General features: G+C 44.4%; 1 protein-coding gene across 5 annotated transcripts in view; it reads right to left on the bottom strand.

Annotated features, from left to right (window-relative positions):
• Positions 1 to 26,035, bottom strand: part of CDH23 (cadherin related 23) — a 600,475-nt gene that overhangs the window by 173,308 nt on the left and 401,132 nt on the right. For all 5 annotated transcript variants that reach the window (XM_027858426.1, XM_027858400.1, XM_027858408.1 and 2 more), the window contains exons 14-21: positions 24,499 to 24,563; positions 22,394 to 22,631; positions 19,849 to 19,954; positions 18,349 to 18,476; positions 13,610 to 13,682; positions 11,709 to 11,825; positions 7,110 to 7,222; positions 1,654 to 1,761 (exon numbers count right to left, since the gene is read on the bottom strand). In XM_027858426.1, the coding sequence (XP_027714227.1) occupies positions 1,654 to 1,761; positions 7,110 to 7,222; positions 11,709 to 11,825; positions 13,610 to 13,682; positions 18,349 to 18,476; positions 19,849 to 19,954; positions 22,394 to 22,631; positions 24,499 to 24,563 (948 nt within the window). The remainder of the gene's footprint in view (positions 1 to 1,653; positions 1,762 to 7,109; positions 7,223 to 11,708; positions 11,826 to 13,609; positions 13,683 to 18,348; positions 18,477 to 19,848; positions 19,955 to 22,393; positions 22,632 to 24,498; positions 24,564 to 26,035) is intronic.

Here is a 26,035-nt window from a genome sequence, read left to right as displayed (position 1 = left end):
TTTCTAACTTCCAGGCCATTCATCACCCACAGTAATGCCTTGTCCTTTCCTCCTTCAGATCGATTATATGTCCCCAGAGAGGCTCTTTCCACACACGGGTGAGGTGAGCAGGGGCACCCCCCTTCCCCCACTATGAGTCATGTTTCTGATGGCCACTTGGGCTCTCTATGGAGCCCAGGGCACGGGGGGGGCATGGCCCCTCACCACCTCTCCTGCCACCTCCCTTCCTCCCACTTAGATCATTTTGTGGATTCTCACCACTTTCCCCTCATTTATTTCCCATTTCACGCCCGTCATTTTTCTCCTGGCCTGACGGGGAATAATTCTCTCCCTATCCCCTCTCTTTTATTTTGCTGGAGGGCTTTGAAAGGTTCTAAATCAATGCGAATCAGAGAGGTCCTTGAAGGAGGTTGCAGGAAAGGGGAGGAAAAGTTGGCCCCAAATCTCACTTACAGTGTAGGAATTCATCAGCACATGCAGCTGTGTACACACACACACACACACACACACACACACACACACACACGCATGCATGTATGCACAGAGGCATGTACAAATGCACATGCTTATAGTGTACATATGTAAGCATGTACACAGTACATGCACACATGTGAAAAGCAACAGTGAAAGGGTGTGTGGGCAAACAAATATACTCAACATCCTTAACAATGAATGGGCACTGTCCAGGGTGCTCAAAGGCTGTTTAGTTGCTAGGCATGCCAGGTTAAGTTCTGTGAACTCAGCTGGTTCTGGTGCCCCATGGGAAGTCCAAGAATGCCAAGGCCACCTCTAGTGAGTAGCCTTGGGGAAGGCCTGATGTGGCTTGGTCACTCTTTTTTTTTTAGGCAATTGGGGTTAAGTGACTTGCCCAGGGTCACACAGCTAGTAAGTGTCAAGTGTTTGGTCTGAGGCTGGACTTGAACTCAGATCCTCCTGACTTTAGGGCCAGTGCTCTATGCGCTATGCCACCTAGCTGCCCCTGGGTCACTCTTGCAACCACTGGCATGACCCTGAATCTCTGTTGAGAGGGGATTTATGGCAAATAGCTTTGGAGCAGGGATGGGGCCAGGTAGGCATCACACTTTGGGGCAGAAATGTTACCTTCTGTATACTACTAATAGCCCAGCAGAGTAACTCAGGGAAGAAGTCATTTGACTCTCTTCTCTCTTCCTCATCCTCTCCTACATCTGATCAGATGCCAAGTCCTGCTGATTCCACTTCCAGAACCTCTCTCCTCTACATTCATCCTTTCTGTTCCTATTGCTACTAGCCCTAATCCAGGTACTTCTTTTTTCTTATCCAAGCTATAGCAATAGGCTCTTTTTGTCCTTCCTGTCTCTGGTGTTTCCTTCTCCAATCCCTCCTTCACATCACTACCTTTGTAAACTCTCTGATGTACTGTTCTGATCATACCACTCCTTTGTCGAGAAACCTTCAAAGACTCCCCCATAGGCTACCAAACCAAATACAAACTATACATCCTGGCAACCAAGGACCTTTACAATCTGGCTACGACTTCCCCTTTCAGCTTTATCTCACACTATGTCCCTTTTGTCCTCTACAATTCAGCCACATTGGATTATTGACCCATCTGCCATCTCTGTATTTTTACTCTTCCTAGGACTGGAATTGACTTCATTTCTACCAACTTACCGTGGTGACATCAGAATCTGGAGGTGTCATCTCCACTAGGTTGATGTGATAAGGAGCATCCTTCCAGATGGGGTGGTTGTCATTGATGTCCAAAAGAGTGATATTCACCTGGAAAGTCAAGAGGGAGAACATGGGATGGGCCATTCTCCCAGAGGTGCCCTCCTGGGACAAATCTCTATCCAGCTATTCTTATCCTTAATATTCAGTGTTCTGTGGATTATTTCTCAGGTGGAGATATTACTGACCAGTTGTTGTCCTTCATTCTCAAAGAGTACCAACATGACATCCACTATACTGGGGTCAAGGTACAATGTGTCCAACTATGGCTGATCAGAACAATATGAGCTCGGAAGGCTCTCCCACAGGTTGGGCACCAATAGTCCACATGAACCTTTGGAGACCTAGGTCCCAATTAGTGCAAATACCAAGTCTCCCAATGTAGTGGTATGTGTTCAAACTCACACTATTTAGAAAGTTATAAGCATGTAAAATGTGGTAAATTGGTTTTAGTCCAACAGAAATATGCCTGCAAAATTGGTGACTTACACTACTTTTTGCAGTTTGTCATCATCATTATTAGAAGTAACAATAATTTCATTCTCTTGTTCAATTGAGTTCATATAGAAATAGTTCATACACATCACTAATCCTGTTATTATTATTCCTTCATATTGAATGTTCTGTATTTCATGCAATAAAGGGATAAAATCACCACTTTTTATAAGTGAATAAAAGGATTGGGGTGTAAGCCTCTCTTCTGTAGACTCATTGAAAGCATCTTGGAAACCCCAGGACCTTAAACTGTGATGTGATGAAACTGGGTCTCACCCTGTTTCTATCTGATTTTGATTCCATTCCATGTAGGTTGGAGGTTAAATATTGTTCTTAAATTTTTATGGCTCAATGTTGATGTCCATACAACTTGTGGGCAACAGTTCTGTCTGTGATAACGGCATGGTTTCAGTACAGTTTTTTGTTATTATAATTATAATAATTATTATTACTATCTAACATGCCCAGAATTTCCTGATAGGTTCATTCAATGGTCTTCCAGAATGCCACTTTGCCTTCAAAGGGGCCATTTTTGCATCGTTTTCATCCCCTTAATGGTTAGTTTCTCTATAGTCATTCCAAAGCTGCTACAAATGAGGAGGTTTGAATTGGGGTAGAGTTGGAGAAAGGGTCTTTGTAGGGGACCCCTCCCCAGGAGGTTTTAACAAGAGGAAGGACAGGTTCCCAGTACCACAGGATCACAGACTGAGAGCTGGAAGGGACCTTCAAGGTCAGTTCTAGATCAATGCCCCCATTTGACAGGTGAAGAAACAATGATGACTTGTAGTTGTGATGTCACTAAGGGATGAACAAAGTGACCTCTGGGAAACCCATCCTCCTGAAACCCAGGGATTCTTTTTTCCTTCCTAAAATTCTATAGGCCTGGCCAGGCAGAGAGCAAAGTAATGGGCACCAGGGGAGTGATTTCTGAGCCAAAAGTGAGATGTCCAGTGTTGGCTAGTGAGAAAGGGGCGCTTTGTGCATGTGCATGTGTGTGTGTGTGTGTGTGTGTGTGTGTGTGTGCGTGCGTGTGTGTGCATGTGTGTGTTTGTGTGTGTGTGTGTGTATACATATACAGGGATGTGCATCAGAATCCCTCGAGCTTCCTGGTTGATTTTCAATCCAAGTAATTTCCTCATTCTCTTGCTGCCCTGGTAAATTATTTACAGGGTTCCAAATTCCTATTAGTGAGGGGCCTTCGGGTACAGTGCCTACTTACTGAGGAGACTTCTGGATCCACTATAACCCCTCAAAGCACCAGTGTCACGGGGCATCCACTTCAGCCACTATGACAGGCAGGGGAAGGGAACACAGCAGCGGGTGGCTGGTGGTGGTGCTAGGAAGGGGAGCATGTGAAAAAGAGCCTGGTGGGAGAATTCAAAATCTATGGGACAGCAAGGAACAACACTAGCCAATGAGGGACTGGAGAGAAGCAGTAACAGAAAGGATGTATGTGTATGTTGGAAGGGAGAAGATGATGGACAATGGACTGATGGGCATACAAAAGCAGAAGGAAAATCCCAGAGAACAATAAAAAGGTCAGGGGCTCTAGGTGGGTAATGATGTTTAGTTTATGTGTAGACAGGCAATGGGGGAGATGGGAGCTGAGGTAAATTACAGAGTTCCTGGTTGATTTTTGGGTGATAACTTTTTATTTCATCGTCTTGCAGGCATTCTGGAAGATCATTGAAAATGCAACCTAACACCTGTTGAAGCTGTTATAATAAGGTTGAAAGGGAACTAGCCTGGCAGTCCAGAGGCTTGAATTGTCAGTCTAGGTCTATCACTGATTTGCTGTGCCTGGCACACAGTAGGCACTTAATAAATGTTGATTTCACTATTGATTGCTTAGTTCCCTATTGATTGCAGGTTGCTTCATCCTTTTGGGACTTGGTTTTCTTATTTGTTAACTGGGTGGTTGGAACAGAGGATCTCAAAAGATGGGCCTTTCTAGGTCAAATCTTCTATTATTCTTGTCAATAGTAGAAGGCAAAGAGATGAGGTAAGACTAGAAGAGGCACACTATGCCTAGCACATAGTAGGTTGCTGTTCTGCCCAAAGTCAAGGAGAGCTGTTCTTTCAGCACTCCGGTGGGAAAGAGCTAGGAAGATAGAGAAAGACAAAGGGAAAACATGATTGTGGGCAGGGTGATGTGACTCAGGGGCCCTAGCCTGCCTCTGGGACCTCAAATGAGAGAAAGGTAGTTCTCTTTTCTAATAACACCCTCCTTCTCTAAAGTGACACTTTAGAAACTGGAACATGGAGCTTCTGGATCTCTGATTAGGACCCTAATCAGAGTGTGCCCCTAATAGCTCTTGAGGCAGCCCTGGGGATGTTCTGTTCTGCCAAAGTAGCCCCTGGCCCTGCCTCCTGCAATCAGAGCTAAACCACACTTTAGAGAAGGGCCAGGGAGCACCCTCCCAGCTCAGAAGGCGGGGGAGGGGCAGGGCTGGGCTCTACACAAACTTTGCTCCTTCTTATTCAAAGCTTGATGGCATCAGTCTCAGTGAAGACTTGAGCTCTGGGGCTACAGGACACTGTTTGAGGGAATTCAGGGCTCAGGACCAGGTCTCTGGATGAATTATTTGGTATTTGCTTTACATATGCATATATGTATATATACATGCACATGCACATACACATACGTACACACACATGTATTGTGCTGACTTGATTGTGTACATGTTGTTTCTTCCCAGTAGATTTTAAACTTCTCTGAGGGCAGGGACTGCTTTGCTTTTGTTCTTTTGTGTCCCCAGAACCTGGCACATGGTGGGCATCACATAAATGCTTGCTGAATGGAATAGAATTGAATTAAACATCACCACCTCGGCCCATCAAAGTGTTGTCTACCAGGGGGCCTGTGTCCTGGAGAGGGGAGATTTGTGGATTTCCTGAATGTCACCATGGCTGCCTGAGTAAGGGCTCTGGTATCTTTTTCTTTGAAGGTAGCTCTGCTCTGCACCACCAGAGGCTGCTCCCCTCTATTCGCTGCTCTCCCCCAACTCCTAAATAGTATCAAGGATCCAGAGACTCTGAGAGTTGAAAGGGACACCAGAGCTTTCCTAGTTCAGGGGTGTCAAGCTCAAAATAGAAACGAAAGGCACTAAAATGTACATAAGGATCCTCATGGGTCACACATTGACTTAGAAAACCACATACTAGCATTATTTATGTTCTCTTGTGTTTTCATTTATTTTGTTGAATATTTCTCAATTATAGTTTAGTCTGGTTTGGCCTGAACTAGACGACGTCTCAGGCAATTGGCCCCAGGTTTGACATCTCTGATCCAGCCAATCTGACCACCTCTTTCCCAAGGCAGGACCCCCCTCCAACAGCATTCTTGCACATAGATCTCAAATCAAGAATTCAAAGAGAATTTAGAGGTCATCTAGTCCATGCTCTCTTTTCACAGAAGAGGAAACTGAGGTCCATAGAAAATAAACTGAAGAATTGGGGTCCCTGATAGAAGGTGACTTAGTTTCTTCTTAAAGAGTTCATAGGAAATTTACCAGTTCACATGATAACTCATGGTGCAACATTTCTTCTCATTTCTACCTGAATTCTGCCTGTTTGCACTGGCTCTAATTCTGAACTCTTGAAGAGCAATGGACCCTGCTGTACAGCATACTCCAGGGGAATGAATATTGGCTTTCAAGTCAGAGGACATGGGTTCAAAGCCTACCTCTGACATATTGCCTGGGTGATCACAGGTGAGTCAATCAATTTCTCTTCATCTCAATTCCCTCATCTATCAAATGGGGGCACTGGGCAGGATGGCCTCTGAGGTCTCTTCTAGGTTTACAATCCTCTTTCTGCCTCCTCTTTTACACTACAATTAGTCAATCATCATTTATCGAGTACCTACTATGTGCCAGGCACTATGCTAGGTGCTGGGGATATCAAGAATGAAACATTATCTTCTCTCCAGAAGCTTATGTTCCTATGGGCACAGGCCTTTCAGATATTTGAAGATGTTCATCATGAGCCTCCTAAGAGTTCCCTTCTCTAGACTAAACACTCTCAATTCTGCCAACCATCCATTTGAGTTGGACACTCTCTTTAGGAGAGAAATCCACTGATGCTTGGTTAGAATATCACACCCCTCTCTGCCATGACCTTCTGTGGCTGGGGACCCAATTAGTTTCCCTCTTGCCAGCTGCCCACTCTTCCCACAGCTTTTTTTGGGGGAAGGGGAGATTGTGGGAGCCTCTGGGCAGCAAAGAAATGGGAGGGTATCTGTCCCTTATCCTTGTCTCACCAGGAAAGTTCAAGATCAGCAGATCTGGTAAAATGGCACCACATCTCCATCAAATGGTTGCATGCATATTTGTATATATTTGTATGTGTATAAGTTCTGTTTTGTCAGCCCTCAAGGCTCTTCTGGATTCTGCCTCTTGTCAATAGGCAAATATTCCTGATGGGACTATTGCATCCTGTTCTTAGCTGGAGGTAACACAAGGAAGGGCCCCTGGCATATTCTTGCTTTCCACTGCCCCACTCATAATCAGATTCTCCATGGATTTTGCATCTCTTGGGAGGAAATGCCTTTCCATTCCCTTCTATGAAAAGATCTGTTTCATTGTCCATTTTCAACATTTTGTCTTTCTCATGTGGATCTGTTATTTCTCATAGTGAAAGAGGCAGACCCTTTGCCATCCCCAACTGAGAATGGAGGTGGAACTCTCTTGATCCATCCCTTCTGGATGGGAGAATTCCAGAAATGACCTGGTTCTCTTTAACAACCCCCTCCATCTCCCTATTTTTTCTCCCATCTGCAGAAATAGATAGCTAGATCTTGGTTTAAGTGGCAGCCCCAAGCTTTTGGATAAGCTCGAGGGGAAAGCTGTCAAGGCAACCCCAGCTGATGTCAGAGGAAGGGACAGGAAGGGCAAGGAGCTCACAGTGGCAATGCCAGTCTTCTGGTTGTGGCCAACACCCCCATCCACTGCCCGCACAATGAGGATGTACTCTGATTTGGTTTCTCGATCCAGCAGGGATGTAGTTGTGATTTCACCTAAGGAAGAGAGGAAGGAGTGAGACCACATGTTTTTTCATACCCCTACCTCTCTGGGTCATGGAGTAAGGATCTCTATGACTCATCTCAGCTCCCTGCATGAGGAATATCTGGGACCAAAATCTAAGTTACATCTTTAAAGGGCCAATAGGAAACACAAAAGCTGGTAAGATTATCTGGGAGGGGGAAGAAGCAAAACCTCTTTTCTCCCTCTTGGGTATGAGCCAGGGCTCTAAGGCCAGGCAATATGACCCCATGGTAAGGAGGAAGAAAATGCCCCTTGGTACAATGGAAAGAGAGCTGGATTATGAGAAAGGAGAACTAGACTTCAGATTCTGTTTTATCATTAGCTCACTATGTGAACTGGAACAAAGTAGCATCTCTGCTTATACCTCTGTGAAATCACATAAATAAAATCACATAAATAATCATGGGATCACAGATTTGGAGTCAGGTGGGACCTCAGAGGTTCAGGGGTTCTTAAATAGTCCAGGGATTCTTAACCTGGGGTCCACAGATCCCCCAACTGACCCATGGATAGATTTCAGGGGGTCTGTGAACTTGGATAGGAAAAGAAAAATATCTTTATTTTTACTAACCTTTAATTGAAATTTAGCATTCCTTTCCATTACAAATGCCGGCAACAAACCACAGTAGTATTAGCAGTACCTGTGATTTTGTCACCAATAGAAGTAACAGATATTTTCATATCATAATATAATTGTTGCAGATATCCCAAAATATCTCTTATCCTCATCATCACTTTGAAATTACTCTAGTCATTAGACCTACTGCTAGATATATTATTATATCTTAAATAAAATTTTTTTGATAACTACTTCAACATAATTGATTTCCTTCATATTACTATGTATTTTATTTTATATATTTAAAAAGACTGTTTTGAGAAGGGGTTTATAGACTTCACCCATTAGACTGTAAGCACCTTGAGAAAAGGAGCTGTCTCTTACCTTTCTTTGTATCCCCAAAACTTAGTGTCTGGAATACAATAGATTCTTAATAAATACTTGTTGACTTGGCCAGACTACCAAAATTATCCATGGCACAAAAAAAGGTTAAGAATCCTTGATTTAGATTAGACTTTCATTTTATAAATGAGGAAACCAAGATCCAAGGAGGCTGTACTTGTCTAAGGCCACACAGGTAGCAAGTATTAGAGAGAGGATTTGAACTCAGGTCCTCTTATTCCAGGGCTAGTACTTGTTTCATTATACCATGCTAATCTTTAAAATTTCCTCCTTTTCTAAAGGTCTATATTGGCTGCTGAGGGTTTTGAGACACCCAGAAGAAAGTCACTAGGTTAATAGGAGAGATGAATGAGTTCACTCTTCTCCCCCTTGCCAAGATGGAGGAGAGAAAGCAGTGACTTGCTTGGGGACCTGTATCAGGGCCGACCATGATGAAAAGGCCAAGCAGGGAAGCTTGGCAAAGGGTTGAGCCACAGAGATGTGCTCCATGGGTTGGGGTAGTGTCGATTAATTGGCAGGGCGAGGAAGAAATTAATCTCTAAAAAGTTTTAAATATGAACTTGTCGGCATGATGGATAGCTTCTTCTGTCTGAGAAATTAGACCCAATTAAGGCCACCTTTGTGGAGCAGGCTGGCTAATTTGACCAAGGAGCTTGGAGGAAAATGTTCCCATGTCTGGAGCTAAAGGAGAGATGTCAAAGCAGGAAGAAAATGGCTATATCATCATTAATACCCCCCAGGGCTGAACTAGACTTCCTATGTGGGGGAGAGAGGAGGAGGAGGAGAGGCTGGGGAGAGGTTAATGGGGGTATCCCCCTCTCTCCGAGCAGGTGAGCATCTCTCTAACCCTTACATAGCCTTCATTATTCCAAATCCTGCTGAGATGTGCCCATGGTCAGTGGCTACATCTATAAGGAGGGGAGAAATTGTACCCATTTGTATAGAGTTGGAAGGTGAGACCCAGGCTGGTGGAGGTATTTTGGCTTCTTCTGATTTTCCTCTCCTATCAATTTTCAGCTGTGACTGGTGAGGGAAAACCCCAGGTGGGAAGGGATCAGTTTACTCAGCTGACCCTGGTGTTGCTCTCTCTCTCTTTTTTTAGCTCATTTACCCAAGCTGCAAGGACTTCAAAGACTCCAGGGAGGGAATAGAAGAGAGCTGCTGCCCTTCCACCCTTCCCCCACCAAGTCCAGCCCTAATGCTGATGACTCAATATCTCACCTGCTTTAGGGAACTGCAAGATGAAGAGGGAGTTGGCTGGGCAGAGGAAGCTGCAAAACAGCTGATTAGCATTTTACAGAGTGGGAAGTGGAGGTTCAGAGGGGTTGGGTGATTTGTTCAAGGCCACAGAACTAAAAACTATGAAAACTGGGATTGAAACCCAAGTTCCTTGAATATTGATCATTGCTCTTTCTCCTAAGGAATGTGCTGCAAATTTTGGTAAATCAAACCACATTTTGGAGAACTTGCAATTTCAGGGTATCTTATGGTGAATCCTTTTGTAAAATGAATCACTCTGTGGTAAAGTGAATTGGTTCTTAATCTAGTTCTTTAAATGTGATAGGAGCCAAGATGGAGGAGAGAAAGCAGTGACTTGCTTGAGCTCTCCCTCAAACCCCTCTAAACAACGGCTCGAAACAAATTCTAAAGCAGCAGAACCCACAAAAGACAGAGTAAAACAAATTTCCAGCCCAAGACAACCTAGATGGCTGATTGGAAAGGTGTTTTGCTCCAGGCTGGGAGAGGAGCACAGTTTGGCGTGGGCGCACAGGCCGCAGCAACCCTGGAGCAGGCCTCAGAGGGCTGAATCTCAGGCAGCTGTGGCAGTTTCCAGACTTCTCAACCCACAAATGCCAAAGACAACTTAGAAGGTCAGTGGGAAAAGTCTGTGACTGCGGTGAGAGAAGAAGCTAGGTCTCAGCTGCCCCAAGGGCAGCGTCTGCCTCCTGAGCTTTCAGACCACAGACTGAGGGAGAATCGAGAGGCTGATCAGAGGGGCATTGCAAGGATCTCTTTGCCAGTGCTGAGGCAGGAATCTCTTGGTTTGCCCGTGCTTGGATCTGGGTCACAGTTCTGAAGGGCGGTCCTGGGGTGAGGAGAAGCGCTGGCGTGGTGGAGCTTGTTGTGGCGGTGGAGAGGAAACACCTTGCCCCTTATCATAGCACCTTGAAAGAACTGACACTTTTCAGGTCCCTAGAAGTATCTCTGAAAACAGCTGTACAAACCCCCAAAGCTTGGGACAGTACATAAATGTGATAAAGCGAATTAGTCCTTTATTTTTATCTTTTTAAACCTATCAATTTATATTCTTCCATTTGGGAAACTGCTGATATTTTCAAGGCTCCTAAGCAACTTGTTACCAGAGCCCATCTTGGTTTGTTTTTTGTGTTTTTTTGGCTAGGCAAAGGGGTTAAGTGACTTGCCCAGGGTCACACAGCTAGTAAGTGTTATGTGTCTGAGGCTGGATTTGAACTCAAGTCCCCCTGAATCCAGGGCTGGTGCTCTATCCACTGCGCTACCTATCTGCCCCTCAGAGCCCATCTTGTTAACACCAAATATTTTCCTGATGTGACTGCCCAACTTTGAATAATGGAACATCACCACGTCTGAAGAACCCCAAACACAGATAACCCAAAGGGTGCCTTTGGCTGCAGCATCTTACCAATGATGCCTCCTGTGAAGGCAGCAGCATGAAACACAGAATCAGGGGTGTAGATGGCTCAGAAAGGAGGTGACATGATCATGTATTGGGAATCAGAAAAATAAGATGGGAACAGCTTAAGAAGTACATTGGTACCCACTGAGAAATTAAAAGTTGGAGGCCTCCAGAATGTTGAAGCAATCCTATCTGGAAGATTTATAATAGCTAGCATTTATAAAGTCCTTTAAGATTTGAAAAGTGTTTTATCCCCTCAACAACCCTGGGAAGGTAGATGCTATTATTAGCCCCATTTTGCAGATGAGAAAACTGAGGCTAAGAGCATTTAAGTGACTTGTCCAGGACCATACAGCTACTCAGTGTCTGAGGCCAGAATTGTACTTGGGTCTTCCTGACTCCAGGTCCAGGACTCTATTCACTGTACCACCAGCTGTTCCAACTTATAGAAAGACGTGAATAGTAAGTACATAGTATGGGAAAGCATGGAAGAGCTTCCACTTGCATTGACAGAGGGTATACCTAAATGAAGTCATGGACCCATCAGGGAATCGGGTCATTTATATTTTGGATTTGGGTATTCACATATTGGGTTTGTTTAAAATGAAACCCACTTGATCATATTTCTTGTCTTTTCAATGGATGGGGGAGGGGCTGGAAGGAGGGAGAGAATTTGGAACTGAAAATAAAAATAAAATTAAAAAATAATCAATCCCACTTATGATAGAGCTTGAAGGCACCTTGAGTGCTTAGGGCTGGAGGCTGAGGTGAAGGTGGACAGAAAAGAATCACAATCAGAAAAGAAAAAACAGATGGAAAGGAGTCTGGGAGAGTGGATCACCTGATCGTGCATTGATCCGAAATTGTGAGGAGCCTTCCAGAGAGTAGATAATGGACTCCTGCCCATATTCCCGGGAGCGGTCCAGGTCTGTTGCATTCAGAAACAACACCGTGGCACCTTTAAGGGACAAAGGACAGAGGAAGCTCTATTCAACTAAAGCTCAGTCTTAGATCACGGTACCTGCCCATTAATGGCAAGAACTGAATAGAAATCTCAAGATAAAATGCCCTGCTAGAGCCCATGATTCTGTCCACGTGAGCTGTCCAAAGTATTTGGCTACTGGCAATTACAAGGGGCTCTGTTGAACACAACTCTAATTCTCTTGCTAGCATAATTTCAAGGAAGCCAAAATACCGATGACTCATGCCTTGAGGGATCATCAGTCATTTCATCTGGCTGAAGCAGGATGCCTTCTCATTCCCTCTCACATACTTTGGACCAGCGTGGCACACAGAAATCACTTAATGAGTTCTTCATGTGTGTTTCCAGTTGGTACTTATAATAAACTTGATATCAGCTAGCATTTTTATTTATGAATAACCTCTCCAGAATTTATATTACATTATTTAAACTTTATGACCCCAAATCTTACAGTTGAGTCACAATCTTTTGTTTAAAAGTAGGTTTTTATGGGTTCTATTTCTTTCCTTCAAGATCCATTTAAATCTATTTTCTCTCATCATCTATTTCTACCTCCTCCAAACTCTTAAAAATTTAGGGGCCTGAAAACATTGTTCACAACCTGACTTCCCTGGTCACCTGGGGAACATTCCCTAGCCCTATGTCTTAGACCCTAAAAAGGACCTCTGATCTTCCTGGGCTGTAGCTCCCCTCTCCTCCTATCTCCCCTGACTCTGACACTCCTCTGTATTACAATACCATTTAATGAATCTCTTCCACAGTCTGCTTTTTACTAGAGTTGTTTATAGGTAAGTCCATTTTCCTCTTCTAGATTGGAAGTTCTCAGAGGGCAGGGAACATCCCTTTTTATTATTCCCACAATACCTAGAGCTGTGTCTTATATGGAGGTAAAATAAGCAAATGTTAATTAATTGAGCTTCTGGAGATGCTTTGTGAATGACTTTGCTGTGGTTCAGGAATAAAAGAACAATCAGATTAAATAGTTCTGTGGTCTCCAGGGATTTCTCTCTGTCTGTCTCTTTCAACACAGTGCTTGAAATGTAATAAATGCTTAATACATGTTTTTTTCACTCATTAATTTGTAATCATTTTTGAAGGAATGTGAGAAACCCATCTAAAAACTAGTTCTGAATAATGCCCAAAGCAGATAGGGTCTATCTGAGGTACCTTGTCTCCTCCTCATCCCTACTTCACCCCGATCCCCAGACCTAATTATCACTGAACTTGCCTAGATGGCAAATAGGACCCACTTTTACCCACAGAGCAATGGTAGGTGATCCTAAGGTTTGTAATTACTCATTCTCACCTCCCTCAGTCTCCCATGCTCACTCACCCTTACTCATGCAATTCCTCTGGCCTGGAATACGTTCCTCCTTACCCCTCTATCTAAATTGTATTCATCCTTTAGGGGTCAGCTGAATTCCTGCTTCTTCTATGAATCCATTCCCTGATTATTTCTAGCCTATACACACCTACAATTCTAAAATTCTACTGTATTTATAGTTAGTATCACATAGTTCATCCTTGAAATTGCTTCATATTTATCTCCTTAGCAAGACCTATAAGATGATTGAGGGTAGGGACCATGTCTTATGCTTATCTACATATGCCCCCAGTGCCCAGAATTGTGTTTGGCCCATAGTAGATACCCAAATAATTGCATTATTGATGGATTGGCTAGCTGTTAATTGACCAATAATTCCCCCAAAAGAACAGGAAATGGGTCAGCCATCTAGTCAGGAGGCCTGGGGTTCCCATACCTGCCATGATGTTCTCCACGACAGTGACAGAGTAGGAGGGCTTGCTGAAGGTTGGGGGGTTGTCATTCTCATCCTGAAGAGAAGATGACAGGGTGAGAACAATCAGCAAAGCAGCTCAGGATTCAGTTGCACACCAGGATAAGACCTCTGGGTTAGGGTGGCCTTGGCCTCTAAGTGCAGCTGATATCATGCAACAGGACAAGAGTAGCACAGGCTGTCTCCCTTTATTTGATTCAACAAATACTTCTTAACTGATTACTATGTGCCAGGCGCTCTGTTAGGGTCAGCCAATACAAAGGAAAAACCAGCCCCTGCCCTCAAGGAGCTTACATTCTATTGGTGGGGCTGGTAAAGGAGGGAATTCACACACCATGTAAATAAATAATTTAAGATAGTATATACGAAGAATACAAAGTAATTTCTAGAGAGAGAGGGTAGTAACAATTGTGAAGAGAGGGGGAGGACCAAGTGTTCCAAGAATTCTAAGGATTCCAAGAGGTAGAGGTAAGAAGAGAGTGCATCTAGACATAGGGGAAGAACAATTGAAATCCATTAAGTAATGTTATATAAGGAGCAAAGCTAGCAGGAAACAGGAAGAGGAGGATGACTGGTGGGGGAAAATGGGCCCATTTCCCAGACTCCTGGAGCTAGAAGGGAGCCCATTTCTCAGAAACCTATAAGTAAAAAGGGGACCCATTTCTCAGACTCTTGGAGCTGGAACGGCTTCCATTTTTCAGCTAACAGGAGGACCACCTTCAGAGAAAGTCACCTCTTCAAAGTAGTCAAGGCAAGGTGACAAACATAAGCCCTTATTAGGTGTCAGGCACTGTCCCAAGCTCTTGTGATACAAATACAAGAAAAGAAAGCCAGGTGGGACCATAAGGATGGGCACAGAGCAGGCATCCTTGACCTTTCTAATGTTAACAAGCTTATTTCTTCCCAGTTGAACACAGAGTCCTTTCTTCCCTGAAGCTTTTCCAGACCCACGTTGGCTTATAGTGACCTGGCCTTCCTCTGAATGCACAACACTTAATACCTTAACACTCACTCATTTGGCTATTAATTGCCTGTCTTAAGAACATTTCTTCTATTCTTGTCTTTACTTCTACTTAACTTCTATACCATCATTTCATATTTCACGTGCATCCATCTTGCCTCCTTTATTAGGTTGTCATCTCCTGGAGGAAAGAGCCTGATCTTAGCAGAGTTTATAATTCCTCAGCCCACCGTTTTAGCACCTAGCCCATGGATGGACACTATAAAGGAGGGCAGGCTATTTGAGGCTGAGTTGGATTCTCAGGTTTCCAGATTTGGGGGCAAGTATCATAAACCGGGTCTAGGACAAGAGTTAAGAATAGTATTCTCAGTTGAAGAAAGTTAGGGTGGGAGTCAGGCAGGGTGAGGGGGAAGATCCCCCCTTGCCTGGCAACAAATGAATCCTCATTTTAACTAATTTTTAAAAACTAGATGGACACTAAGCTCTTGATGCTTCTATACTGTTGAAGATGAGTGCTGTCAGGACCTTCTAAATTCAGCACCCTGGTGCTGGTGCCCCATTCACACTGTCCTGGTTACTGGCTGTAACTGGCAGGCACAAAGAATGGCTGGCTTCTCAGACCTGCCCCTTGCCTTCAGAGAGTACTCTGTCCTTTGCTCACATCTGATTCCTAATCTCAGAGGACCAAGAGGTCCTATTCAAGCTAACAGTGCTTTTTATTAGGGCTGGGGGATGGGGGCAAATGGGGAAGAGGGAAACCCACTCGCCCAAAAACCTAACCAAAGCCCCAGTACCACACTCCTGACCCCATATACGTGTATTTAGATGCGTGTATCATACCTATACATATATATGCAAACCTTCTGCTTCACTGCACAAAACGGTGTCCAGAATGTCAGTGACGGAGCATGAGGCGGAAACTTATTAATGGTGATATTTCCCCGGATCCTGGCGCTGAGCTTGCTATTAGTTCTAAATCAGCAGCTCCCGCTACAAAAGCTTATTGTCCCCTAATGGGAAATCTACAAAAGCAAGTTTGACTTCTTTATTAAAAACCAACAAGCAGTAGATGAAAAAAGAAACCACCTTGCCCCTCTCTTCCCCTCCTGCCTTCCCCTGCTCTGTCTTTGTTCCTTGTTGCTCTCTTCTCCCCTTTCGCCCCTCTCTTCTTCTTCCTTTAAGTGATGCCATGACTTGCTGTATCATCAGCTGATTTTATTTTCAGTTGAGAGAAAATCCCTTCAGTGGAGAGAGCCAGGAAAGGGAGGGCTACTTAAAAATCACCCACGTGTGGAATCACCCAGAAGGCAAATGACCTTTTCAAGTGTGATCTTGGGACACAAGTGATGAGCCTATTCCAAAAGCCCAGCATGGAGGAGGAGACAATGCTAGTCACTGCTGAGATGTTCGTATGCCTAACTTGAGGTTTGTGTACAATTCCGGATTTTCTCTGGCTTCCCTGGGGGAAGCGCATCTACGGTCATCTCTCTTAAGGAACAAGAGCTTGGGTTATTCTTTCACCAGGTTGATTCTCTTCCTCCATTGCTAAGCACATGCCCTTCTAACACCATCCTCTCCAAATCTCCTACCCATAATCTCTCCACTATTCTTCAAGGCCTTCTGGGAAGTCTACTCTGATCATTCTAAGAGGAATTTCTCCCTCCTCTGTGGACCAAAGTATTTACAATCTACTTAAGTGCCACTTACCGAACACTGCCTGGGGTTTTGAATTATCTTTTCATGTGAGTTAGTTTTCCCTCCCAAACTAGACTACAACTTCCTCCAGGACAGACTTGTCCTGCTCATCTCAGCACTAACACCCCCCTCCCTCACCCCCTAGTACTACCCCATGTGCTCAAGGCACCTTGCCTTGTATATTAGAAGGGGCTCAGGAAATAGGGGATTTATTGCCTGAGTAAAAGTGACTTTCACCTACGCAATACATTCCTTCCCTTTGTCACTAAATCCTTCTCTTCTTCCTTCAAGGTTTACTTCAGGTGCTTACTTCACCTCTGGGAAGTCTTCCCTGACCCTCCCAGTCTTCCTCCTCTGGTCACTTTGTATTTGTTTATCTGTATACATGGTGCATCTCCTGGTAAGCTTCTCAAGGTTACATATTTCACTCCTGTCATTCAATCCTCAGTCCCCATCATAAATTAGCCTTACACGTAAATAATTAGGCACTTAATGAATACATTTGTAGAACTAAATTGAATTGTGGTTAGTACGGGGTTGAGGTAATGGTTGGATTTAGGGCTGTGGGCAAGTTGTGGAAGCATGGTCAGGTCTAGGGGTAATGTTCAGGAATGGGATGTGGTCAGGGTTAGGGAAGCAGGTCAAGGTGATCAGAGCAAGGTGATCCTTCAAAATTCTTCTGCTTTTCTCCTGCTTTCAACTCTTTGACTGTCCAAAAAGGATGTGTGTGCGCATGCACATATGTGTGCACGTGTGCACTTGCGTGAACAAACCACTGGACAAAGAAAACAATTTGTTTCATTAGTAATGGCAATGTTCAAGATGACGATTTCTTGATCAAAAAAAAAAGATGCACATTTTCAAATACTTCTTAAAGATGTTCCCTGACTGATCTGACTACTTCTTCCAATTTATGCATCTTAGCAAATAGTAGTTCAACTTATATGAGGTTAAAAACCAAAGTTTTTAGACTTCACTTCTCCCCCTCCTTCCTTCTGCTATCCAGGTAATCTCATGTATGAACAAGGTCAAAGTCCAGAGGTTGCCTGCTCCCTCTCTCCATCTGATTCTGACTCTGTCCAGCCTTCCCAATCTGCTAACTGCTCCCCCCACCTCTGTCCTACTGTCAGCACCAAACCAAATTAAAAGGAGGAATAGAGCTAATGAGAGACCCCATCTGGCATTTGCCCTTGTGCCCTGGGTAAACTTAGGTCCTAGGTCAGCATGCCATACTAACACGGGTCTTAGAAAGCTTGGGTGGTTATCCAGCAAACGTGCTCCAGGGTCTGAGATTTTCCACTGCTTTCATCAAATCAAAATGCATCTGCAAATCTGACAATCTTATCTAATCCTGCTGGAGTCTCATTAATGCACTAACTGTTCCATCAACACACATATACACACCCTCTCCCATGGACACCAGCTTTGATCAGACCAGGGGTCTCAGGAGGGAAGAGGCAAAGGATGGCCTCCAGTACAACAATTTGAGGCAACACAACCCTGAATCAACTGGGATGACAGGCAAATAAACAAGGCACAGAGATTGATTCAGTGACTGATAATTTCAGACACGGGGAGTGCTAATACATGCTTGATATTCATGTCAGCCTCTTTGCAGTTTGGTTTCAGGCACCTTTAGATCTTTAGAGAAGGGAAAAGGAAGAAAATGGGGGAAAGGGGGGATAGAAGAGGAGAAAGGGGAGGAGGGAGGGAAGAGAGAGCCAGAGATGGGGGAGAGAGAGAGAGAGAGAGAGAGAGAGAGAGAGAGAGAGAGAGAGAGAGAGAGAGAGAGAGAGAGAGAGAGAAAGGTTGAAAGAAATCTCATTTCATGCTATAGATTTAGGCAGTGCCCTCCACACCAGGGGAGATGTCAGTTTGGGGTTGGTGTGCTTGCTGACTGAAATGGCTAAGACAAGGAATAGGGTGGGAAAGAGTGGGAGAAAGTGAGGGTACCCGGGGGTGGACTTAGGGCTGTGTAGGTGTCAAGTTAATGAATATAAACCTGTTGACTGGGTGACTGAGAGAATAGATATTTCTGAGTACTTACAAACACCTCAATGGTGACAGGGACAGTGCTGTTGAGAGGTGGGCTGCCAGCATCCTTAGCCATGATGGTCAGGTAAATCATTCCATTGGGGATCTGTTCATAATCCAGGGGACGGTTGACACTGATCACTGAAATGACAGGAAACATGGTAGGAGGAGGAGGAAGGGGAGGCAGAGACTCTAGGATCATGTCAGAATCTCAGAGTTGGGGCCATCTTCTCCAACCCCCAAATCCTCTCTATAATGTGCCTCCAACAAGTGGTCATCCAGTCTTCCCTTAAAGATCTCACATGCAGAGAAACCTATTAGTTCCTGAGGCAGGCCACTGCTTTGGCATAGCTGTGTTAGGAAATTCATCTTCATCTTTGAAAATGAGGTAACTCAACTTGCCTTTCCCATCTCACACATTTTTTTTTTTGTGATGGGCCAATTAGAAAATGAATGTGGAGTTCTTGATAAACCAGAAATCACCCTCTATTTATAAATTGTGAGAGGTAGTGTTGTATAGTAGACAAAGCAATGGATTAGGAAATAAGGGAGCTGGGTTCAAATTCTGGCCCTGATTCTCACTAGCTAAATGACTATGGGTAAACTGATTTCCTTCTCTGTGTTCCTGGTTTTTTGATCTGTAATATGGGAATAATAATTCTGGCATCATCTATCTTACAGAGTTGCTGTGAGGGAAGCATTTTATTATTATATTTTTTATAAACCCCAAGTTTTCTCTAAATGGAATCAGTGGTAGCTTTCAATAGCTCCTTACATCTCCAGTACTTAAATTAATTAAAAAAGCTTGTTGAAGATGAGGATGGGTGCAAAGGTTCCTTTGAACTCTAAATCCTAGGATCCCATGATGAGGAGAGACAGGCAAGGTAAAGGTGATCCTCTTTCTACCCCTTTCCCCCATGCAACCTTCTTTCTTTTCTTTCTTCTATGATATTAGTATTTATTTATCATAGCCCTCAGATAAACATGGTGGGTAATTTTGTGTGTGTGTGTGTGTGGGGGGAATGTTTCAACTAAGGAAAGATCTGGGTCATAGAGCTCTTCCAGGGCTAACTAGGGGTCTCCAGGGGAGCATCTTGAGGGCTTTGGTTGTCTGAGTGGAAGGGGTGGTGGACTGAGAACAAACTTCTCTTCCTTCTCAACTCTGCCTAGGGGCTCCCTAAGGAATCCAGACCTACCCTGAATGTACTCAAGAGTCATCATCAGTTCTGACAAAAGGGAACCAACAGAAATATACTGAGATGATATAAGAGGGAGATAAAATATCCTGACTCACTGGGGAGTCAATGCCCAAGGAAGAGCTCACTCAACCCTAACCCAGTTACCAAACCCACTGTTGATTTGAAGAGATTTGAAGAGAACTGCCAAAGTGGTATCTTAAGACCATTTTCCCTCCTCTGGGCAACAAAACTCTGGGTTGTGGATAGAGGAGCCATATATCCCAGCTCTTTCTTTCTTTCACCCTGCAAGACCCAAAGCTCTTGGCCACACTTACCTGCATAACCCTCATAGACGCTGATATCGAAGTAGCTACCAAATGCAGAAGCATTCACGATGCTATAGGTGATCTGGTTGTTGGGGGAGGAGTCTTCATCAGTGGCCTGTGGAGAGGTGGAGAGTACAGTGTGTGACCCCAGAGCTGCACAAAGTCAAGGGCATCCCTTCTGGGACTAGCAGAGGCTTACATTTGTTCAGGTATGAAGAGGAGGGGATCCCCAAAAGCGATATCTTATTCTTGCTCATCCCCTTCAAGGTAGGCATTGTTTTATATAGATTGTACATCGCTTGTTTTATCTGCCAAGCCTGATGGTCCATGATCTTCTGCCCCCAGGCAGGAGTCCCCTTTCCTTCAGTGAGCACACTGCATTCCAGGATGTCCATCCAAGCTCAGAGGAAGTTTATGAGTGGAGATGCCCCTGGCATATGGAATGGAACTGTGTGCCGCTCACTTCCTCTCCCTCCCCTATTCGGCCTGTCTTCTGATATTGTTGAATTCATTAGCCTCCTTCCAGTCCTGTCACTGACTGCAGAGAGAGCCTTCAGGGAAGCCCACATCACTCTGAACATAACTGGGCCTGATCAGTCCCACGGAATTTCTCCAAATGATGGAAAGAGGGGAGGGGGGAAAGGAGGAGGGGTGTGGAGAGAAGTGCCAGACCAGCTGCCATGAGGCAGTCACGTTAACGAGTAATTGTTGCATTTAGGTGAACAGATGGGCTGCGGCTTCCGTGTCCTTCCCTTCCCCCCACTGCCCCCTCCAAGTTTCTCCCCCAGAACCACTCCTATGGATATGAGAGCTGAAGAAATAAACATTATAAGACTCCTGTCTCATGGTGGGGTATATCCTATTAGGTGGTTGAGGGAATTATTAAAGACCCCTGGGTGTCAAACACCAGAATCATATGCCCCCAAGAAGGAAACCCATTGTAGAGGCATGTGAGGGAGAATAAGTCTCTGTCACCTCAGTATACCTACCATCCTCTGGCTGAGAAATCAGAGGTCCTGAATTCTAATCTTCCCAATTTTAGTCGTGTTTGACTCTTCATGACACCATTTGGGGTTTTCTTGGCAAAGATACTGGAATGGTTTGCCACTTCTTTCTCAAGCTCATTTTATGGATGAGGAAACTGAGACAACCAGGGCTCAGTGACTTGTCCAAGGTCACGCAGCTAGTAAGTGTCTAATAAGGTTGGAGGCAGCATGATATGGTAAAAGGAACACTTGGAAGCCAGAGAACCTGAGTTCAAATTCTGTTTCTGATTCTTGCTGCTTGCATGATCTTGGACAAGTCACTTAACTTCTATCGATCTTGATTTTCTCTTCTGTAAAATGAAGTGACTGGACTAGATGGTTTCTTTTGGCTGGAAGTCGGTGATCTTATGACCAGGCCAGGGATTCTTCATCTTTTCTGTGGCATGGCCCCTTTGCCAGCCAGTGATGGGCCTCTTCTCAGAATAATGTTTTTAAATGCATAAAATGAGATACGTAGGATTCTAAAGAAAACCAGTTAAACCAAAGTACAGTTATCAAAGTATTCTGAAAACAAGTTCATTGACCTCAAGGTAAGAACCCCTGGCCAGATGCTCTGACAGGTGCCTAAGGCAGGTCTGAGAGACTCTGACGCTAAACAGTCTCTGAAGGGAGTGGGAGGAGGCCCCGAGGACGGCTGCTCTTATGTGGGAAAAGGGGGCTCCCTACAAGTTCTAGAATGTAGATGGAGGTTCCTACTTTCTCCCACTACTCTTTCTGTATGGCATGGTAGTCACTTGCTGTCTGACCTGACCAAGAGAAATTGCACAGCTCCATCGCAGCTGGCTCCCACTCCATGAAGCAGCATGGTGGGGTGGAGAGCAGCGGATCTGAGGACCCAGGATTCAAACTTGCCTTTGTCACTTCTCTTGACCTCAGTTTCCCTATCAGTACAAAGCAGGAGTTGCATTATATAACCTCCAATGTCCCTTCTAGCTCAAGAGCGATGATCTTAGGGTTCTCTGAATTCTATCCTGGTGTGACCTTGGATAACTCCTTTCATCTCTCTCTACAAGCCTCAGTTTCCTGATGAATAAAAAGAGGAAGTTGGATCAGATGGCCTCTGATGTCTTTTTTAGCTTGAGAGCTATGATTCTCCCCTTGCTGAAAGGGGGGCTTGAGGTCTGTCTGATCCCAGACCAGGGGTTCTTAACCAGGAGTCTGAACTTCAAAAAAGTTTTGACACTGTATTTCAATTTAATTAATTTCTTTCATCATCCTATGTATTTTATTTTTTGCTTTTAAAAACATGATTCTTGGGCTTTGCTGGACTGCCAGAGAGATCTGTGACCCTCAGAAGGTTAAGAGCCTTAGAGGGAGAATCTATTGTCTCCTTTACTTTTAGAGGGTGTTGGAGGGGAAAACGAGGAAGAAGGTATAGAGCAGGAAAAAACACAGCCTCAGACCATAAGCACATGACCCTCTGGGGTAGATGTGCTTTTCCATGCAATTTTGGGAGGGAGGCCACTCCTAATCTTGCCCACAAGGATGGGGGATGCCTGCCTCCTTACCCGGAGCCGAACCAGCTGGGTCACTGAAGGCTCATTCTCTCTTAAAGCCCCCACATAGGCATCCTTCTGGAAGGTGGGGACATTGTCATTGACATCCAGCACGTTAACTCGGACCCTCCCCGTTGTCTCTTCACCACCCCCATCTCGGGCAATTACGGTCAGTGTAAAGCGCTGGATCAGCTCATAGTCCAGTTTGGCTATCAGTGTGATGAGGCCTGTGTCCTTGTCCAGAGAGAACCTGTCCCCAATAGGGAAATGGGAAAAATCCCAGAGTTAGAGAAGTCATGAAAATAAGGACACAAGGTAAGCAGTCAACCCCACCCCCGTCTTCCACCAAGGCAGTTTTGCATTTAAAGAAAAGTGAATGAAATTTGAAGTCATCATTCTTTTTCTACTTGTAAGGCAAACAGATAGGAGTTTATTTACAAGACTGTGTTCAGCCTGCTTTAATCATCAATCAGTCAACAACAGAACAAATTCCTGGATCTTGTCTATAGCAGGAGAGGTAATACTATCTGGTGAAGAGGGTATCTATCCCAGGACTCCTGGATTCTTGTTTATTACCTTGGTTTTTGTGGGGAGGGTCCTTACCCTTTCTGAATCTCAGCATTCCCATTTGGGAGATGGTAGATAGGGCAATGAACTAGGAAATATGATCACCTTCACCTAGGGCAAGGTGTGTGAGAAGCTGGAATCTCTTGGCCAATAGCCCTTGCTATTGAAATAGGCATGAAAGTGAAACAGAGCTTCCATCCTTTTCTTCTGAGTTTTCTCCTTTGGGAGTGGGAACCTTCAGTGAATTGTCAATTGACATTTGTGCTGATATCTGGGGTCTAGCAGGCAGGTCTCAAGTTGGAAATGATGATAGCTTTCAGTCAAGACAATCAAGGCAAGAGTAGGAAAACCTAAGATAAGCATGGGTCTACCTGCAGGGTACATGGGTTCTGGCATGGTTGAGTAGCATGGAAAAGAAAATTTTCAAAATCTATTCTGTGCCTCTTGCATAAACTCAATTTCAAGAGATCCCTTATCACAACACTCAATCAACCAACCATTCGATCAAACAATCAACTTTCTTTTTCGTTATAAAGCAAAAAGTCCAATATATATAAGAATCATATAGTCTGCTCTCAATAATACCCAACAAAGGAAGAGTATACTGGCTTAGGACAGATATTATAAAGTGGCAAAGAGTCTCCAAATTATCCATATTCCACTTTGGACATTGGGGAATTTGGGATTTGGACATTTGGAATTAGGGATTTTTTTATATAGAGCCAAAATCTCTTTAAAATTCCCACCTTGCCTTATGGAGCAAGCAGGAAAAAAAAACTATTTTTTTTAAGATGTGAGTCCTTCAAACACTTGAAGAAATAACATGTCTTCTTTTAGTCCTTCATATGGTATAGTTTCAAGTCAACTCACCACCCTAGTCTACATCCTTTGAACATATACTAGACACATCCTGAAAAGCTTCCTACTATGTGTTGCCTCCAACCCTCCAGATGTAGTCTGACCAGTAGCCAAGGAGAGCAGGATGGGCCCTTCATTCTGGAAACCACACTCCTCTTAATGCAGCATAAGATCACATTAGCTGCTCGGGCTGTCTCACCATTCTGTTGACTCAGAATGAGTTTGCATTCCACTGAGCCCCCTGGGCCCTTTACATGTGAACTGTTGTGTAGTCCTCCTGTCCCAATGCTGTTGATTTTGCTGGTACCTGAGAGAATCTAGCCGGGGATTGAACCTCTCCTATAGGTAATCCTAAGTGAATAAGCCAAGTGTGTATAACTGAGAGGTGATTTCTAAAGCACCTTTCTTTGGACAGATTCAAGGCATTCTTAAGATGTAATGGTATTTATCCTCTAAGCTCCCTCAGGGTGTAGGGATTTTGAGTCCTGCCTTCTTGTGGATAACAAGCCTGGAGAGTTTAAGTGATTTGACCAAGGTTATTTCTTTAACAGAGTGGGATGGGGTAGAGAAGGGGAAGCAGAAGCTTTCAGGCAGCCCATTACTTTAATCTCTAGGAAACCACTACCCCAACCCCGGACATTGAAAGGCTTCTGAAAGATCTCTGGGATGCTACTGCATCTGACGAATCTCACCTGTCAGAGTCATCGCTGAGAAAGTAGTAGACATCTCCGTAGCTGCCTGCATCATTGTCTGTTGCCTTAGGAAAAATGAGAATAAGAGTTCATAACTGCCAGACACAATGAAATAGAAGTTAAAAGGGAAGGAAGATCCAGCTGCCATGGTAGTCATTTGCCCAGTGAACTGCTAGGCATTATAGCCCAGAGGCTTTCTGTGAAGGAAGTGGGAGAGCCTTCTGGTGAGATCCCTATTTCCTTTTACCTCTCTTCTGACTCTAGTAATACACAGCAACTTTTTTTTTTTAGACCCATGCCAATGCCCTGGACCCAACACCTTCAAATTCTGCTCTGACTTCTGTAATTAGCATCTGAAAATTGGCTCCGTAGCAAGGGTGGGGAGAGACCTGCCACCTGCCTCTCTTGGGAATGAAGATCATCAGCACATTGCCTTTTGGTGGTATCTTTCACTTGGTCATGGAATTTTCCATTTTATCTTTCTAATCACCCAAGGGGAAGAGGAAAGAAGAGGGAGAGGAGACAGGCATTATTCTCCCTATTTAATAAATGAGGAAGTGGAGGCCTAGGCAGGTTTTGTGATTAACCCAATGGCTATAGGTTAACTGTTGGATTAACAGTGAATCACTAGGATAGCCAAGATGTGAACCTAGGTCTGCCTACTGTCAGCCTGGGGACACTTTCAGGCAGAGGATACAGGCTTGAACTACCCATACTGTCTTGGGTTCCGGAGTGAGTCAGTACTTCAACAGGACCATAGATTTGTAGCTAGAAGAGATCTTAGAGGTCATCTAGCCCAACCCCCTCATTTTGCAGATGAAGAAATTAAGGCCCAGAAAGGTTTAAATGACTTTTCCAAGATCACATGGATAGTAAGTGGCAGAAGTGGGATTTAAGGGTATTCCAGTTGTGCAGAACAGCTTGTGCAAAGGCATGGAGGTAGGAGATGGGCTATTGTGGACCAGGAACAGCAAGAATGCTGGTGTGGCTGGATGGTGGAGTGTGTGAAAGGAGTGTTGTGTAATAAGGCTAGAAAGGTGGGCTGGAGCCTAATTGTGAAGGTTACTGCAGGAGGGGATGTTTTGCTGCTTATACAACCACATGGAGATATCCAATATACCAATGGGGAAGGTGGGAGTAAGAGGAAGAACCAAAGTGGAAGCCTTTTGAGGGGAAACATGGAGCCCTGTCTCTTTCCTCCTCTTCTCTTCTCCTTCTCCTCTTCTTATCCCTCCTCTCCTCCCATCATTTCTCCCCTCCTCTCCTCTCTCCTCTTCATCTCTCCTGATCTCTTCTTTTCTCTCCTCTATTCCCATCTTTTCTCCTCTCTTCTCCTCTCCTCTCCTCTCCTGTCTTCTCTCTTCTCTTCTCTTCTCTTCTCTTCTCTTCTCTTCTCTTCTCTTCTCTTCTCTTCTCTTCTCTTCTCTTCTCCGCATCTCTTCTTTTCTTTCCTCTCCTCCCATCTTCTCTCTCTCTTCTCCTCTCCTCTCCCCCCTCCCTTCTGTTAGCAGACACTGGCTTTTCTCCTTTGTGACAT

This window comes from Vombatus ursinus, unplaced genomic scaffold (genome assembly GCF_900497805.2).
Source record: "Vombatus ursinus unplaced genomic scaffold, bare-nosed wombat genome assembly UNPS02000749.1, whole genome shotgun sequence".
Classification (NCBI taxonomy): Eukaryota; Metazoa; Chordata; class Mammalia; order Diprotodontia; family Vombatidae; genus Vombatus; species Vombatus ursinus.
This window is presented reverse-complemented; position numbering and strand designations above follow the sequence as displayed.